Here is a 14,643-nt window from a genome sequence, read left to right on the forward strand (position 1 = left end):
GCATTGCAGGCAAATTCTTTACCTTCTGAGCTACCAGGGAAGTCCGAAGAATACTGGAGTGGGTTGTCATTTCCTCCTCCAGGGGATCTTCCTGACCCAGGGTTCGACTTGTGTTTCTGGAGTCTCCTGCACTGGCAGGCAGATTCTGTACCAGCTGAGCCCCTAGTGAAGCCCAAGGTACTAACTGCTGATCAAAGGGCATCATGAGTGTGTGTGATGCTGGAACAGAGCATCTGTGGGCTTGAATATGTGTAGGATTTCATCTACATAGAGGACCCACAGAGAGTGCTCGCCCACGATCCCACAGTGCTCCCCAGGCTCTCACCCTCTCTGAGCACCTCCTTCTGCTTCAGCACCCCCATGAGGGTCAGAAGACGGGGCAGGGCTGCCCAGGCAGCCACTGTGTGCTGGGCTTGGCTCCGCAGGGTCAGGACCCGGCCTCCTCTCCGCTCCTCGGAGGCCTTGAGGAAGAGCTGCACTGTGTTCTGGTCCAGCAGGGCTTTGGAAAACAGCCAGATCCTAGGAAGGAAAGTGATGGGGGCGTGGAAAACATTAGCAGCTATCTCTGCAGCAAACGGTGTTTTTCCCTTTCAAGTAAGCCAGTCTGGCCGTATGAAGTGCGTTCCTGAACCCCACGTTCAGACCCATCATGGGATCGCCTTACTGGGCCCTCAGCCTGCAGGGATGCAGCGTAACAGCAGGCTCAGATCACAGGCTTTGAGGTCAGTCAAATGGGAGGTTGAATCCCAGCGCTGCTGCCCACTCACCGTGGGGCCTTGCACAAGGACACAACTCCCTGAACCTCAGTTTCTTCTTCTGTAAAGTGGAGGAAAGCGTGGAACTACTGATGCTGAACTGATATTGCTAATGAGTTATCAGTCTATGTTATTACGGTGGGGGACAAGGGACAAAACAGTCCCAGGAAGCCTGCTGTTACAATTCCTGGAGAATCGGGACAGGTGACAAGGTGCCAATCACCCACACGTTTTTTTGTTTGTTTGGGTTTTTTTCTTTTCTTGACTCAAGTCACATAAGGCTTCCCAGGTGGCGCTAGTGGTAAAGAACCCGACTGCCCACGCAGCAGCTGCAGGAGACACGAGTTTGATCCCTGGGTCGGGAAGATCCCCTGGAGAAGGGCATGGCAATGCACTCCAGCATTCTTGCCTGGAGAATCCCATGGACAGAGGAGCCTGGCAGGCTATAACCCATGGGGTCGCAAAGGGTCGGACATGACTAAAGTGACTTAGCACACACGAAGCATGTAAAAACTTAACTTTCCTGACTAGGGATCGAACCGGTGCCCCCATGTTGGAAGTGCAGAGTCTTAACCACTGGACCACCAGGGAAGTCCCACATGGTATGTTCTATATATGACACCGTGGGAGAGGCTTTCCATGGGAATACCAAGACCAGGGACAAGATCAGCCATGCTTTCCTTGGTGCACACTCACACAGGTGTGAGTGTGTATGTATGAGTGTGTGTGCGTGTGTGTGTGTGTGTGTGTATTTCCCTAAGGAAAGGCACTATTTACAAATAATGCCATTGTTTGGTTGCTTACTTTACAATGGCTGCTAGGGAGCTCAGAGTCAAATCATCAGCTCCACTCTAGAAAAAGGCATGCATTTTGTTTACTGATGCCACTTTGATCACCTTCCCATTTTTCCTTCCCTTCACCCTAATTTCCTCATGTATTTTTTTTTTTAAACCCAGAATAAGAATTGACAAGCTGTGGGCCAAAACCAGCCCACCTGTATAGTAAATAAAGTTTTTTCAGAACTTGGCCATTTGCGTTGCTTTACATGTAGTCTATGATGTTTTTGTGCTACAATAGCAGAGTACCTGTCACAGAGAGCATGTGGCCTGCAGATCTAAAAATATTTACCATCCTGTCCTTCCCTGAAAGTTTGCCAGTTCTTGACCTAGAACAATGTACACTTTCATAATCTACCTCAAACCCTTTGAAGTTTGGGAATAAGGTTTCCCAGGTGGCTAGGCAGTAAAGAACCTGCCTGCCAATGCAGGAGACACGGGTTCAATCTCTGGTCCAGGAAGATCCCCTGGAGGAGGAAATGGCAACCCATTCCAATATTCTTGCCTGGGAAATCCCATGGACAGAGGAGCCTGGCACCCTATAGTTCACTGGGTCAGTAAAGAATCAGATATAACTTAGCAACTTAACAACAATTGTGAATGCTGTTATAACTAAAAAAGAAAGGAAAATAGATCAAAGTGGAAAACTGAATGTCTCCTCCCTCCTCCCTTCTACCCCCTCAAGCCTTAAAATCAAGAATGGCGCGGATGGTCCCATCCCGTTCAGCGATGGTCCCATCCCGTTCACCGATGGTCCCAGAGGGCACTTCTGGGTAATGATTTCCCATCTCCCAGGACGTCAGCCCTTCAACCTCAGAGGCCCCCTCCCTCCTTGAAGCCACCTGGGGATGATCACCTGGCTGGGGCGACCTTGCTGGACAGCTGCAGCTGAACAGCCCTGGGGGCTCTGAGGACCTCCTGGTGTAGGAAGACGCTCATACCCCAGCCCCGGGTGTTCCTCCGGCTGTCCTGGCTCGCACTGGCCTCCAGCAGAACCAGCTCCTCGCCAGACACGTGCACAGACAGGGAGCCGTTGACGCTGCGCTCTCTGTAACGCCTGACAGCCGCCTGCACCTGCAGGGTGAGGACAGAGTTCAGAAGCAGGGGTGTTGGGGGTTCTTCCCTGATGCTCCAGTAGTTAAGAATCTACCTTGCAATGCAGGGGACAGACTAAGATCCCACATGCCACAGAGCAACTTAGTGTGCGAGACACAACTATTGTGCCCTTGAGGCTCAAGTAGAGGATCCGTGTGTTGCAACGAAAGGTCTCCCATGACACAAGGAAGGCACCATGTGCCACAACTAAGACCCAACACAGCCACATGATAAATAAATACAAACTTTTATAAACCAGTAAGAGTGAAAGCATTAGTCACTCAGTCATGTCCGACTCCTTGGGACCCTATAGACTGTAGTCTGCCAGGTTCCTCTGTCCATGGGATTCTCCGGGCAAGAATACTGGAGTGGGAAGCTATTCCCTTCTCCAGAAGATCTTCTCAACCCAGGGATCAAACCTGGCTCTGCCTGCATTACAGGCAGATGCTTTACCATCTGAGCCACTGGGGAGCCCCTCTTTTTTAAAAGATACTATTAAAAAAAAAAAAGCAGAGGAAGGACAGGAAGGGTCTGTGGGATCTGGGTATGTAGGAAGGCCTCTTCTTCCAGGAAGTCTTCCCGAGTCACTCCAGTACTGAGCATCACCAAACACAGTGGACAGCAAACACTCAGGAAGAGAAATAAGACAGAGGGAAGAACAGGGGAAAGCCTTCCCTGACCCCAGGTCCTTGCCCAGGAACAGGATCACCTTGTCCTTCCCACTACCTATGAGGTGGGATTTCTATCTTACAAATGGAGAAACTGAGGCTCAGAGACTCACATATTCAACCTGGGCCTGCCTGGCTCTAGAACTCATGCTTGTGCCTGAAATAGGGCTGCTGGGGGGAGCAGAAGACCCCTGGGCAATTCAGTTACAGAAAAGGATGCTCCATAGCGCCCCTTGGGGCCCAGAGAACCCCTAGAAGCTCTGGAGGTCAAAGGGGAGAGTGTCTGGTGCATAAGGAGGGGTCACACTTGGGGTGAGTTCCCTGGTGGCTCAGAGGGTAAAGCGTCTGCCTGAAAGGCAAGAGACCTGGGTTCCATCCCTGGGTTGGGAAGATCCCCTGGAGAAGGAAATCGCAACCCACTCCAGTATTCTCGCCTGAAAAATCCCATGGACAGAGGAGCCTGGTGCAGGCTACAATCCACGGGGTCACAAAGAGTCGAACATAACTGAGCGACTTCACTTTCACATCTGGGGTGAGGTTGGAGCAAAGGCCTGGCCAGGCTCCCCAGGGTGATGGGGGGAAGAGAAGGGTTCGAGCGGCGGGGCCCACCCTTCTACCAGCTCTGTAGGATCTGAAGCCCACTTCCTGATCTGGGCCTCGGTTCCCCCACTACAGGGTAGAAACTGGCCCGGCCCAGTCTGCACGTTACAATCGCATGGGGAGCTTTTACAAGTATGCCTGGCCCCTCGCTACTTGAATTGATAGACAGTAGTGTTTCCCATGCAAGGCAACAGTACTGAGTGATAAAAGGAAATGAGCTATTAAGCCATGAAAAGACACAAAGGGATTGTAACAGCACATTCTAAATGAAACAAACCGATCTTTCACTTCAAGGCTACAAACTGAATGATCCAACTGTATGATGTTTCCGGGGAAAAGGTGAAACTAAAAATACAGAAAATGGTAACTGGTGGCCAGAGGGTAAGAGAGAGGGGAGGAGGAACCGAAGGATCGCAGAGGGTCTTTAGGGCAGTGAAACCACTGTGTATGATACAGCAAAAGCTGCTTTATGACAGTAGGCACTTGGCAAAACCCACAGAATGTATGGCACAAAGAGAGAACCTTAAAGTAAATGACGCACTTTAGTTCATAATGAATTAATATCGGTCCCTCCATTTTAGCAAATGTACCACACTAAGGCAAGATGTTTGGCTGATTTTTTAAACATTCTCCTTTTATCTATTTATTTTTTTTATTTTGGCCAAGCTGTGTAGCATGCAGGATCTCAGTCCCGGGCCAGGGATGGAACCGGCACCCCACAGCAGTGGAAGCCCAGTCTACCACTGGCCTACCAGGGAAGTCCCACAAGATGTTGATAAGTGGGAAAACCGCGTGGAGAACAGGGGTCTGTGAGAACTCTCCGTACTTCCTGCTCAATTTTCCTGTAAACCTAAAACTGCTGTAAAAACTGAGATTTATTAATTTTTTAAGAGTGCCTGGGATGCCCTAACTAATCAATTCAGCATCTCCAGGTTGCAGTCCAGGTATGTGCTATTAATAAAACTGCCCCCACCTGCTTCTAACATGCGGCTGAGGCTGGGAACTTCCAAGGGACCCCGTGCCTTCTCTGATTGACTCTGTGGGCCCGAGAGGTCTTGTGGAGCGTGCATTCTCAACAGAGGCAATATCGCTTTAAATGCATAAGTGGTTCTGGTGAGGGGGCTTTGGTTAAAAAAAAAATAACTTCTTACACAAGGCACAGATATGCATCCGCACATAACAGAAATACAGGACATGTGTGGACTTAAATTTTCATAGAGGGGACAATTAGGGAAAAAGTGTCTAACAAGCCTCCTTGGTCGGGGATACAGTAATGAAAATTAGGTTGAGAAACATCAGTGAAGAGATACCTGATGTTTTGGGGGGGATGGGTTTAAGAAGGCTGGGTTCCTGCTCTCATTCAAACCCAGAGACAATGTGAGCAAAGGTTCCTGCTGTTTTAAAAAGCAATAATATACTCAATACTCTTAATGGCCTATATGGGAAAAGAACATTAAAAAAGAGTGGAGAGAAAGAAAAAAAAAAAGAGTGGAGATATATATACATATATGAAGTGAAAGTCACTCATTCGTGTCCAACTCTTTGCGACCCCATGGACTATACAGTCCATGGAATTCTCCAGGCCAGAATACTGGAGTGGGTAGCTGTTCCCTTCTCCAAGGATCTTCCCAACCCATATGTATAACTAAATCACTTCGCTGTAGATCTGAAACTAACACAACATTGTAAATCAACTATACTCTAATTTTTAAAAAAGTAATAATAAAGCCTGAATCCATTAGGTGACCCAGCACCCAAGGTTCCAACAGGACTCCTCCTCTCTCTCCATGAGTGCTGGGGCCACACTGGGCTCCACATCCAGACTGCCTGAGTGCCCATCCAAGACCCTCCACTTATGCGCTCCACGACCTTGTACAGGGCACATCACCTCTCTGTGCCTCAGAGTCTCATCTGCAAAATGCTGAGACAGCAGCACCACGAGGCATCCATGAGAAGATCCACGTCAAGGGCTGAGACCAGAGCCTGGCACCCAACAAACATCCAAGGGCCATCAGCTCCTGTTATAACTGACTATGGCGATGGCACATTTTCCAGTCTGACAGGTGCCATGATTTTATACATCTCAAAAGTGAAAAGGCTGCCGCTGAGACAATGAACCAGTGTGGGTCTGAAGACACATCCTGATTTCAGAGATACCAACACATGTGAAAACACACCTCTGAGAGCGATCAGCTTCCATTCTTCAGAGCCCTTCTCGGGCTCCCCTCGAGTTGTCAAAACCCACAGGCACAGGACTGAGGCTACAGCAGGCATTTAAAAATTGCTATCGAATTCTGGTCCTCATCACAGTGGGAGCTACCCACCTACACCTCCATGTCCCCAGCCCACAGCCTAATTCCTGTGTACACAGCATACTCTCAAAGCAACCAAGGTGGGGGGCTTTCTACGGAGCCGGCCCTGGAGGAGCAGAACACAGCCCTCCCACCTGCACGCCTCTCCCTGCCTCTTCCTTTCCCTGGAGAATGAAACCCTATGTTTCTACCCCACACTGGGCAAAATACTCTGGGATCTAAAAAGCCATCCTGAAGGCTCATGCAGTTTCTTCCAGACCCAACCACAGAGCAGGGTTTCGAGGACAATTCTGCCTCTCTCCATTTTCAAGGGTGAAATGTGATCCTTTCACCCTCCAGGGAGCTGAAAACCCTCCTTGCCTGGACAATCACTTCCAAATGACGGATTTGGAAATCTCCTTCCCATCTGTTCTTGATTCTGGAGGGGCTGTCTGGCTAAGCTTAGCATCATGGTGTGGCCCTCCCCCTGCTCCCTCCCCTCCTTCCTCCCTTCCTTCCGCTCCATCTCCCAGCAAGCTGGCTGCTCAAAGACAACACTTGGCAGGTAACTGAGGTCATCCCAAAGGGACCACCATCTGTACCTCTAAGTCTGGAGGAAACGTGAGTCCATGGGGACGTCTGAGCTGCAAGGAAACCACCGAGTGGGAGTCAGATCCGTTCAGCTGGACCGAGACCTGTTGGGAGGGGAAAGTGGAGAAGGGGTGAGGGGGTCAGAAGGAGCAAGGAGTGAGATGCAGAATCCAAGAAGGTGGCTGGTTGGGCACTCAGGAGGGACAGGTTTGGGACAAGTGTCCCAAACCCAGGCCCCACAGCAGATGCCTGAAGCCGCCATCCTTCCAGGACGGTTCTCAGCCTAACTCTTACGGAGACTGCCTTACCTGGAAGCTTGAGAAGTGAGGCCCCAGACACGGGGCTGAGAGGACAGCTCTCGGACTGCAGACTGCATCCTCCCCCTGCCACGGTGTCTGATCATGCCTCCTGTGTTCATGGCTGCCATTTATGTGACCCTTACTATGAACCAGGCACTGGGAAGCAGGTTTTACAATCATCATCTTATTCAATCATCACCCCTGCTCTCACAGGCTGGTATTACTATCCTTCTTCACAGGAGGAAAAACTGATGCTCAGCGAGGTTGAATAATTCACCCAAGGTCACACAGCAAGTCAACAGTGGAGCTAGGATTTGAACCTGAAAGCTCCTTGGAGATGGGAACAGAAACACAGTCATCCGTGCAGTCCCAGTACATCGCACAGAGCCTGGCATGCAGCAGAGACACTATCTACATATGGTGAATTAATGAATATACCCACAGTGGCTGCTATATATTCACCAAAATGCACTTCCTTTCCCTCTAGGACATACAGCTAAAACTACATTTCCCAGCCTCCCTTGCAGCTGGGTGGGGGTCAAGTGATGAGTTCCCACCAGTGGAATTACTTATGCACCTGACCAACAAAAACCTCCTGCAAAATTCTCACCCTCTTTCTCCTCATCTAGCCTGCTGGGGCAGAGCCACAGGGTGGTGGGAGCCTGGGTCCCCGAGTGACTATGTGGAGTAGACCCACAATGAACTGTGACATGACTGCAGAATAAACTTTCACAGTAAAGCAAACTTTTGGCACAGTGGTGCACCCTGATTCATCATAGACACACCGCCAAAATAAAGCCTGTGCTACCAGCTTGCCAGGGCTGATAGCCCTGCCACCTCCCATACAGGACACCCGCATGCTAACATTAAATCCCCTCCTCCCCCAGCTAAGAGGCAGAACTCAGTCTTCTAACCTGGGACGTGACGTTGCGGTTGATGGTAGCTCGTGCATCCACGCCACAGTCAAATGCTCCCTCGTGACTCTGTCTGAAGACAATGTCCCCGTCCACATTCAGGGCTTGGGGAAACCTCAGCTAGGAAAGAACAGACAGTACCTTTTACTCTCGCCAACAGTCAAGCTCTGCTTGGAGGTCACCAACCAGCATTTGCCCAGCCCAGGGATGGGTACCTGGAAGGAGTGAGCCACGTCCAGGGCCAGGTTATGCCAGACTTCACCACGCTGCGATCTGTCATGGTAAAGAGCCTTCACGTGCAGTGAGACTTTCTGGTTGACTTTCAGAGTGGCCTCGACACCTCTGTTCTTAGCCTGTACAAGAACCGACGGCCCTGAGAGAGGGGACTTCCCATCTCTGAGTGCCTGCAGAGGCCACCCTCGGAACCCAGCAATCAAAGTGGTCCCAAGATTGATGGGTGAAAGCAGTCTACACTGTGCCACTCACAGGAAAGAAAGTGGGGCAGGTGCCCAGGAGGTCTTTGATATGTATGGTAAACTCCAGCGCCCACAGGTAGGGCGAGCAGGGTAGGCTTGAGGGCCTGTGTCTCATTCACAAGGGTGATTGTTCTAGTCACTGCTGCAGTTGTAACACTCAGCATGGCACCAGGTGCATAGTAGGTGCTCAACAAATATCTAGACGAATGCAGAATCGCTAGTTGTAGTTATAGCCTGAAATCCCAAGGGCAATGCCATGCTAAGTGGAAGAATGTTTAATTTCTGGCAGGCAGAAAAATACCCACCTTCCCCAAAATGTCCATGTCCTCAACCCTGAACTCTGGGAATCTGTTACTTTACAGGGCAAAAGAGATTTTACAGTTAAGGATCTTGAGATGGGCAGATTATCCTGGATTATCCAATGAGCTGATCACAAGGCTTTTTTGGTCTGTGTTGGATTTTTCTTTTTGGTCAAACAGCACGTGAGATCTTAGTTTCCTGACCAGGTATTGAACCTGCGCCCTCTGCAGTGAAAACATGGAGTCCTAACCACTGGACTTCCCAGGAAGCTTCAAGGATTCATATAAGAGGGAGGCAAGAGAGTCACAGTCAGAGAGAGGAAGATGCTACTCTGTTACCTTTGAAAACAGAGAAAGGGACCATATATCAAGACACATGGGTGGTTTTTAGAAGTTAGAAAAGGCAAAAAAAAAAAAAAAAAGGATTCTCCCCTGGAACTTCTGGAAAGAATGCAATCCTGGAAACACCTTGATTTCAGCCAAGTGAAACCCATTTTTTATTTCAGATCTCAAGAAATGTAAGATAAATTTGTGTTGTGTTAAGCCGCTAAGTTTGTGGCAATTTATTATAGCAGCAACAGGAAATACACACACAGTTAATCACTTATTCACTCAACAACTATTTCACTTCTGCCACATGCTAAGTACAAGCAACAGGCTGCCATCTTTTCTCACCTGTGCTGACTGAGAAGTTAAAAAATGTCTTGCCACTAGAATTTTACCATTGGTGAATGTCTCTAAAAGAATACACAGCTTTATTTTAGAGCCAGGATGGAGAAGGAAGAAACAAAGGTCCAAGAGAAGCAAAAAATGTGTGTCATTAAACACAGATACGGTTTTAAAACCCTGGAGAAGGAAATGGCAACCCACTCCAGTATTCTTGCCTAGATAATCCCATGGACAGAGGAGCCTGGCGGGCTACAGTTCATGGGGTCACAAAGAGTTGGACACGACTGAGTACACAGCGTTTTAGAAAGAATAGTCAAATTAAATTAAATTAAAGGATCTCCACCTACTTGGTTCTAGTCTGTTGGTGTCAGGTGGGGTTTCAGGCCCAGTGGGTCAGATCTTCCAATTTTTTACAATTAGAAGCAGAGATCTGGGTTTTATTCCAAATCCTCTGATTTAAATGTTGACACTTTTTTCCCTTTAATTTAAATGCTAAGCAGGCCAAACAAAACACATCTGCAGGCTAGATTTGGCCCATTCGCCATTTTGCAATCTCCGGTTTAGAAAACAGGACACACCACTGGGAAACATTTGCGCAGGTGTTCTGGGTCGTCATCTTGCCCATGGTTTCCCCTCAGGACCTCCAACTCCCAAACCTGGGGCCTGCTCACAGCTTCAGTTTGACAAGCGGGGAAGTGAGGCCCCAGAAACACAGGTCTCTCTCCATGTACAGCAGCTGGCCCAGCTCCAGCCCGAGACCTGTGGATATCCCCAAGGGAGAAACCACCACTATCTTCCTTCTCCAGGGCCCGGCACACAGCAGTTGCTCAATACATGCTTGCTGGAGAATGGGATCATCTCTTGGAGCGTCTTTTCCTACAGGGGTCAGGAAGGAGACTTGGATGAGGGCCTATAGCCATGTTGTAAGTACTCAAGATTAAACCCAAGTACAATCTTGGAAGGACTGATCCTCCAGCTGAAACTCCAATAGTTTGGCCACCTGATGCAAAAAGCTGACTCACTAAAAAAGACGCTGATGCTGGGAAATACTGAAGGCAAAAGGAGAAGAGGGTGATAGAGGATGAAATGGTTGGATGGCATCACTGATGCAATGGACATGAGTTTCAGCAAACTCCAGGAGACAGTGAAGGACAGAGGAGCCTGGCAGGCTGCCGTCCATTAGGTCACAAAGAGTCAGCCATGACGTAGCAACTGCACAACAAGTACTCAAGAAAGATCAGTGTAATCCATTTCAATCCTCGTAACACTGCGTAAGAGATGAAGATTGCTGTCTCCTCTGCACAGAAAAGGAAACTGAGATCCAGAGACATAAGATGATTTGCAAAGGGCACAGAGGCAAAAATGAATTTCACTCCTAGGAGACAAATGCCAAGACCCTCTGCTGCTGCTGCTAAGTCGCTTCAGTCGTGTCTGACTCTGTGCGACCCCATAGACGGCAGCCCACCAGGCTCCCCCGTCCCTGGGATTCTCCAGGCAAGAACACTGGAGTGGGTTGCCATTTCCTTCTCCAATGCATGAAAGTGAAAAGTGAAAGTGAAGTCGCTCAGTCGTGTCCACCTCTTAGTGACCCCATGGGCTGCAGCCCACCAGGCTCTTCCATCCATGGGGTTTTCCAGGCAAGAGTACTGGAGTGGGGGTGCCATCGCCTTCTCCGAAGACCCTCCAAGTCAGGGGTTAAAAACTACAGACTGGGAGCAGGGGAAACTGGCCAGCCTGGTTTTTTTTAAGCTGCTATAACAGAAAACCACAGACTGCGTGACTCAAACACCAGAAATTTTACATCTCACAGTTCTGGAGGCTGGAAGTCTAAAACCAAGGTGCCAGGCATGGACGGGTTCTGGTGAGAAACCTCTTGCTGGTTTGCAGATGGCTTTTCTCATTGTGTCCTCAGATGGTGGAGAGAAAGCTCAGCTCTGATCCTCTTTTTGGAAGGACACTCATCTTACCATTAAGATTAATCACTTCATGGCAAATAGATGGGGAAAAAATGGAAACAGTGACAGACTTTATTTTCTTAGGCTCCAAAATCACTGCACACAGCGACTACAGCCATAAAATTAAAAGAGGCTAGCTCCTTGGAAGAAAGCTGTATGACAACCTAGACAGTGTATTAAAAAGCAGAGACATCACTTTGCTGACAAAGGTCCATATAGTTAAAGGTATGGTTTTTCCAGTCGTCATGTACGGATGTGAGATTCAGACCATAAAGAAGGCTGAGAACAGAATTGATGCTTTCAAACTGTGGTGCTAGAGAAGACTCTTGAGGGTCTCTTGGATTGCAAGTAGATCAAACCAGTCCATCTTAGAAATCAAACCTGAATATTCATTGGAAGGACTGATGCTGAAGCTCCAATACTTTGGCCACCTGATGCAAAAAGCCGACTCACTGGAAAAACTCTGATGCTGGGAAAGATTGAAGGCAGGAGGAGAAGGGGGGCAACAGAGGATGAGACAGCTGGATGGCATCACCAACTCAAGGCACATGAGCCTGAGCAAACTCTGGGAGATAGTGAAGGAAGGGAAACTTGGTGGGCTGCAGTCCATGGGATGGCAAAGAGTCGGACATGACTGAGCGCTGAGCAGCTGAACAACCATCTTATCATAAGGGCTCCACCCTCACGACCTTAATTACCCAAAGCCCGCACTTCCAAATGCCATCACATTAGAGCTTCAACATATGAATCTGGGGAGGGGGGTGGGTACACAAACATTCAGCCCACAGCAAAAGTTTTATCAGAACACAGTTGTGCCCATTCATTTGTGTGTTTCCTACAATGTTTGTGAGCTACAAAGGCAGAGATGAGCAGTTGCAACACTGGCTGTATGACCTGCAAAGGTTACAATAGTTACCATCTGGTCCTTCAGAGAAAAACTTGATCAACCCCTGCTCTAAATTAGGTATGTAATGCATTTTTTCTTTCTATTTTTAAAATTGTGGTCGCCTGGAACTTCCCCAACCAGGAATTGAACCTGTGCCCCCTGCACTGGAAGCACAGAGTCTTAACCACTGGACTGCCAGGGGAGTCCTAGAATGGACTTGCAACAGCACCAGGCCCAACAGCTATTCATTAAGCACTGACTGTGCGCCAGGCCTTGCGGCTCTCAGGATTACAAAGCAGACACGTCCCAATCACGGTCTCGGACTAGCACAGGGTCCGGGCTGGGGTCTTTCTCCCAAGAGAAGAGGTGAGGGTTTTTAAGTAAGGGGGTGACAATGACTATGCTGGCGTGTTGAAAAACTTCCTCGGGCTCTCAAGTAGATTGAATTAGGCAGACAGCAGAACAGAAAACTCAGGCCGGAATTCTCCGTTTGCTTCGTCCAGTTGAGAGAAGATGGCAACCTGAACCGGGGACCACTGGGATGAAAAGAGCTCTGGGATCTTCACTTACCACATGCCGATTCCACAAAACCACGCACCCATCCAAGCTCCTGGGGATGGCCCTGCCGTCGTACGGGTGGGTCAGGCCCGCGCAGACCTGGGAGGGACAACCACACATATGCACACGTGTGCACACACACACACACACACAGATGGAAGCCCCTCCCCGTTGAACCCTGGAGCCTACTCACATAGGGGTGCCCGGCCTGGTAGCCCAGAACCACGGTCTGCAGGGTCTCCTCCTGGGCACCCAGGACCACCCTGCTCTCCAGGGAGTAACGCTGGTGCCGCCTGTCGGCCGTGAAGGTCTCCTGCAGGAGGATGCGCTGTGGGAGGAGCACAGTCCAGGGGTGCCTGGCATGGAGAGCGGGGAACAGGCCGAAGCCATTAAAGCAGATGGCGGGGTCAGAGGACACCTGTGCCCCAGGGTCCTGTCACTGTCTTGCAGAGTTGAGACTCTGTTACAGGGGACTAGCCTAGTGGTCCAGTGGTTAAGAATCCACCTTCCAATGCATGGGATGTGGGTTTGATCCCTGGTCAGGGAACCAAGATCCCACATGCTGCCTAGCAACTAAGCCCTCACATTCCAACTACTGAGCCCGCGTGCCACAGCTAGAGAGAAGCTTGAGCGATGCAACTAGAGAAGCCTGAGCACTGCAACAATGATCCTGTGTGCCTAGCTAAGACCTGATGCAGCCAAATAAATGTTTTTTTATAAAAGACTTTGTCTATGTGCGTGCATGTGAAGTCCCTTCAGTCATGTCTGACTCTTTGCAACCCTATGGACCATGGCCCACCAGGCTCCTCTGTCCATGGGATTCTCCAGGTGAGAATACTGGAGTGGGCTGCCATTCCCTTCTCCAGGGGATCTTCCAGACCCAGGGATGGAACCCAAGTCTCCTCCATCTCCTGCACTGCAGGCAGATTCTTCACCATCTGAGCCACCAGGGAAACCCTGGAACACAGTAGGTGCTCAATAAATATAAATGTGATTAAAAAGTGGATGAAACCTTGGCAAATGCAGTGGCTGTTAGTTTTGGGTTACTGCTGCTGTTCTGACAGTAGATGGCTAAGGGTCCCCAGCTGGTCAGGGCACAGCCTGGACTTCAGGCTGGGTCTTCTGACTCCAACCCTGTGCTGTTCACCCCCCAACAAAAAACAGGCTTTTCAACCAGCTGGGCCTCCAGGAACTGAAATGGTTCCCCCAGAGCAGCTTTCAGCCTGGCGTGATGAGACTGTTTTCTGCGCCCACCTTGGCACACGAATGAAAGAGGGTGAGGGACATGGGGGCTTTCAGGGAGGGGGCTTGCCTCTGAGCTCTGGGTTCTGTCTGGGCCCCTCCAGGCAGCACAACACACCCCACTCCCTCGTGACCCTCCATGCTGGAGAACAGGAGACCCGGGCAAGCACTACTCCTCGGGGGAAGCAGCCTGGGGGAAGGGGCCCCACATACAGAAGGAAGAAGGTTCCCTGCTTCCGGTACAAACTCCTGTCTCGAACCAGCTCCTCCAGGATGCCCTCCAGCTGCAGGCCCTCAGGATGGCCCCTGGCACCGGTCCCCAGAGCCGTCAGTGATATATGACTCTTCCATGGCTGCAATGAGGACCAGGCTGATGCAGAGGGATGCCCGGAGGGTCCAAGCTGTGAAACATCCTGCCCTGGGAGTCTCCAGGGGCAGCCCCCACTGCCCACTCATCACCCCAGGAATGACCACCAAGAAGGGCTGATCAAATGGGCTGCAGCCTCCAC

At 49.9% G+C, this 14,643-nt stretch overlaps 1 protein-coding gene across 1 annotated transcript in view; it reads right to left on the bottom strand.

The window, feature by feature from the left end:
* The window catches only part of LOC120882450, a 165,715-nt gene that overhangs the window by 77,078 nt on the left and 73,994 nt on the right, over positions 1 to 14,643 (bottom strand). Inside the window, 8 exon segments of the mRNA XM_040266466.1 lie at positions 326 to 519; positions 2,448 to 2,665; positions 6,848 to 6,940; positions 8,050 to 8,169; positions 8,265 to 8,402; positions 12,905 to 12,991; positions 13,086 to 13,248; positions 14,348 to 14,487. Of these exon segments, the coding sequence (XP_040122400.1) occupies positions 326 to 519; positions 2,448 to 2,665; positions 6,848 to 6,940; positions 8,050 to 8,169; positions 8,265 to 8,402; positions 12,905 to 12,991; positions 13,086 to 13,248; positions 14,348 to 14,487 (1,153 nt within the window).

This window comes from Oryx dammah, unplaced genomic scaffold, assembly GCF_014754425.2.
Source record: "Oryx dammah isolate SB20612 unplaced genomic scaffold, SCBI_Odam_1.1 HiC_scaffold_2, whole genome shotgun sequence".
NCBI lineage: Eukaryota > Metazoa > Chordata > Mammalia > Artiodactyla > Bovidae > Oryx > Oryx dammah.